The sequence below is a fragment of the Meleagris gallopavo genome, unplaced genomic scaffold (genome assembly GCF_000146605.3).
Source record: "Meleagris gallopavo isolate NT-WF06-2002-E0010 breed Aviagen turkey brand Nicholas breeding stock unplaced genomic scaffold, Turkey_5.1 ChrUn_random_7180001951027, whole genome shotgun sequence".
NCBI classification, from domain to species: domain Eukaryota; kingdom Metazoa; phylum Chordata; class Aves; order Galliformes; family Phasianidae; genus Meleagris; species Meleagris gallopavo.
In genome coordinates this window covers 37,162-39,985 of record NW_011212219.1, presented here as the reverse complement: position 1 = coordinate 39,985, position 2,824 = coordinate 37,162, and the positions used below count along the sequence as shown (strand labels likewise).

General features: G+C 64.3%; 1 protein-coding gene across 1 annotated transcript in view; it reads left to right on the top strand.

Annotated features, from left to right (window-relative positions):
- Positions 1 to 2,243, top strand: part of PFDN5 (prefoldin subunit 5) — a 2,700-nt gene extending 457 nt beyond the window's left edge. The window contains exons 2-7 of the mRNA XM_010727954.2: positions 6 to 68; positions 641 to 743; positions 1,049 to 1,080; positions 1,297 to 1,371; positions 1,729 to 1,834; positions 1,913 to 2,243. Coding sequence (XP_010726256.1) covers positions 6 to 68; positions 641 to 743; positions 1,049 to 1,080; positions 1,297 to 1,371; positions 1,729 to 1,834; positions 1,913 to 1,992 — 459 coding nt within the window. The 3' untranslated portion in view covers positions 1,993 to 2,243. The remainder of the gene's footprint in view (positions 1 to 5; positions 69 to 640; positions 744 to 1,048; positions 1,081 to 1,296; positions 1,372 to 1,728; positions 1,835 to 1,912) is intronic.
- Positions 2,244 to 2,824: the final 581 nt, after the last annotated feature.

The window sequence follows — 2,824 nt, the reverse complement described above, 5'->3', positions numbered from 1 at the left end:
CGCAGGCCGTGAATGTGGCGGAGCTGTCGTTGCCGCAGCTGGAGGTGCTCAAGAACCAGCTGGACCAGGTGGGGGCGACTGCGGGGGGCTCTGGCTGGGCCTCGGGCGGCGAGTGGGGCGTAACGGGAGCGCGGGGCCGTGCTGGGTTGGGAAGAGTTAGGGGGGAGGCTTTTGTGAGGCCCAGGAGGGGGTGTGTGGGGCTGGGGGCGATGTGGGGCCTGGGGAGATGAACGGGGCCTGGCTGTAGGGCGGCGTGCGGGGCAGGATTTGGGCCTTGTGGGGGTGGGTGGGCGGGGCGAGCTGGGCTGTGGGACCCGGGAGGGAGACGGGGGTCTTTGTGTGGGGCCGGGCTGGTCCATAGGCTGTTCTGTGGCAGCGACAAAGCCCATCACAGCCCGGCGCACTCAGTGCCACCCGCAGCTCCGCGCCTTCACGCGGCTGTTTCCTGCTGTTCCCCCCACACCCTATGCCTGCCCCTCAGGGCCTGCAGGACTCGCTTCCTGCTCTTTCTACGTAAGATCTGGCGCTATTCCCCATCCCGTCCACCCCACGGTCGGGTCTCCACCCCACCAGAGTCCACTTGGTCCTGGGGTCCCCTCTACTCATTCCCCCCCGCTGCGGGGCTGCGCTCTCTCCCCAGGAGGTGGAATTCCTCTCGTCCTCCATCACCCAGCTCAAGGTGGTGCAGACCAAGTATGTGGAAGCCAAGGACTGCCTCAATGTGCTCAACAAAAGCAACGAAGGCAAGTGGGACTCCTGAGAGGCCGCATGTTCTGCTCCCCTCCTTCTTGGCTTTGCTTCTCAAAATTACTTGGGGCTGAGGCGTGCCAACCCCCACCTTGGGAGAGTGACTGAGTGCTCCGCCTCCTGTCCCTCTCAATTCCTCTGGGCTCTGTCTCCCTTTCCCTGGGGGGGTTGGTCAGGTGTGATGAACATCTGGGGGAACAGATGTGGCTGTAACACCCTCCCCAGATGCTTTGGGTTGTGTTTTGGCCCTGGGGGCTCCCCTTGTCCCAGCACTCATGCATCTTTGCTTGCTCTTCTGCAGGGAAGGACCTGCTGGTGCCTCTCACCAGCTCTGTATCCTTTGCAGTCCCCACAGCCCCACGTTGTTAACCTCTCCAGGGCCTTTAGGGTTGGCAGTTCCAGCTCTTAGTGCCTTTGATCCGTCACAAACCCACACCAGCGTGGCGTGGCCTTGCTGGCACCCGTGCTCTGCCCCGGCTCCGCTGAGCTCAGCTCCCAAAGCTCTGTAACCATCCCGGCTCCCACTTTCCCTGACCCCCTCCCCACCAGATGTACGTCCCTGGGAAGCTCTCGGATGTCGAACGCGTGCTGGTCGATGTCGGAACCGGCTACTACGTGGAGAAGGTGAGGGGTGTGCGCCCGGATCGCCGCGGGGCAGCTTGGCAAATGCGCCGTGTTCCCTTTGGAACCGCTCCTCCCGTTTGTGCCGCAGGGCGCAGGCAAGCTGCTGCTGCTCCTGCTGCTGCTGCTCCCTGATGGCGCACGCAGGGTGCGACTCTTGAGCCCCAGGAGGGGAATGCAGTTCCCAGGGGTGCTCGCTGCCTTTTTGCACCCGGGGGCCGTGCTGCGGTGTGTGGGCGGTTTGGGCTGATCCCTGAACAGCCGCCTGTCGGCACTGGGTGGCAAACAGGGCTGCTTCTGGTGGGGGGGCCCTGCAGGGACTCAGCGCCTCGGCGCTGCTTTTGCCCTTTATCCGCTCAGACTGCGGATGACGCCCGAGAGTTTTTCAAGCGGAAGATCGACTTCCTGACCAAGCAGATGGAGAAGATCCAGCCCGCGCTGCAGGAGAAGCACGCCATGAAGCAGGGTAAGGGCCGGCACCGCTGTTGCTCCGCACTCGGGGCTGTCAGCGGCCCCTCACCACCCCCGGTGCCTCTTCCTGCAGCTGTGGTGGAGATGATGAGCCAGAAGATCCAGCAGCTGACAGCCCTGGGGGCGGCGCAGGGGGCCACCACCAAGGCGTGACCTTCAGCCTCAGCACCTGCCTTCCTCATCCCGCCAGGGAGCGGATCGGAGAGCGCTGCAGGGACGCAGAGCGTTCCGTCCCCATGTTGTCCCCATGCTCCTCACGCGGTCACTCCGATCTGAAGCTGTGCAGCACTGCGATGCGACGCACGAGCCCAACTTTCCCTTATTGTTAAGCAGCACTTTGCTGCCAGCACACAGAATAAACATGATGCGGGCACGGCCCGCCGCCCCACTTAGTGCTTCTCAAACCATGGGACTCATAATTTGAGACTCGTAGGGTCCTGCTTCCTCAAGAAACGCCTTGATTTGGGGCAGCGTGATCCAAGGCATCGCTCCCAGCCCCTGCACCTCCCCTGTGCGCTGGGCTGAGGTCACAGCAGAGCCCCCCCCGCCCCAACACGACTCACCCACATCCCCCAGACAGAAGTGCTTTATTCTACAGCCGTCCCGCCGCGCCCCACATCCCAGCCCCTCGCATTGCTGGCGGCGCGGCGCTGCTTCTACCCTACACGCCCCCACCCCACACTATATACACCTATAGGGTCCAACCCTACACGTTCACCGCGGGCTGGTGGTCCGGGCCTCACATCCTGAGCCGCTCCATCCTCGGGCAGGGCGTCCCCCAGCTCAGTGCGCGAAGACCGGTTTGTGGACGCGCTTGTGGCGTTTGAGCGTGGCGCTTTTGGCGAAGCTGTCCCCGCACTCCACGCAGATGTAAGGCTCGTGGCCGTGCGCCTGCGCCCGGTGCAGCTCCAGCTCGGCCCCGTCGCAGCAGCTCAGCCCGCACTCGGGGCAGGCGGGCGGCTGGCTGCAGGCTGCGTGCACCCGC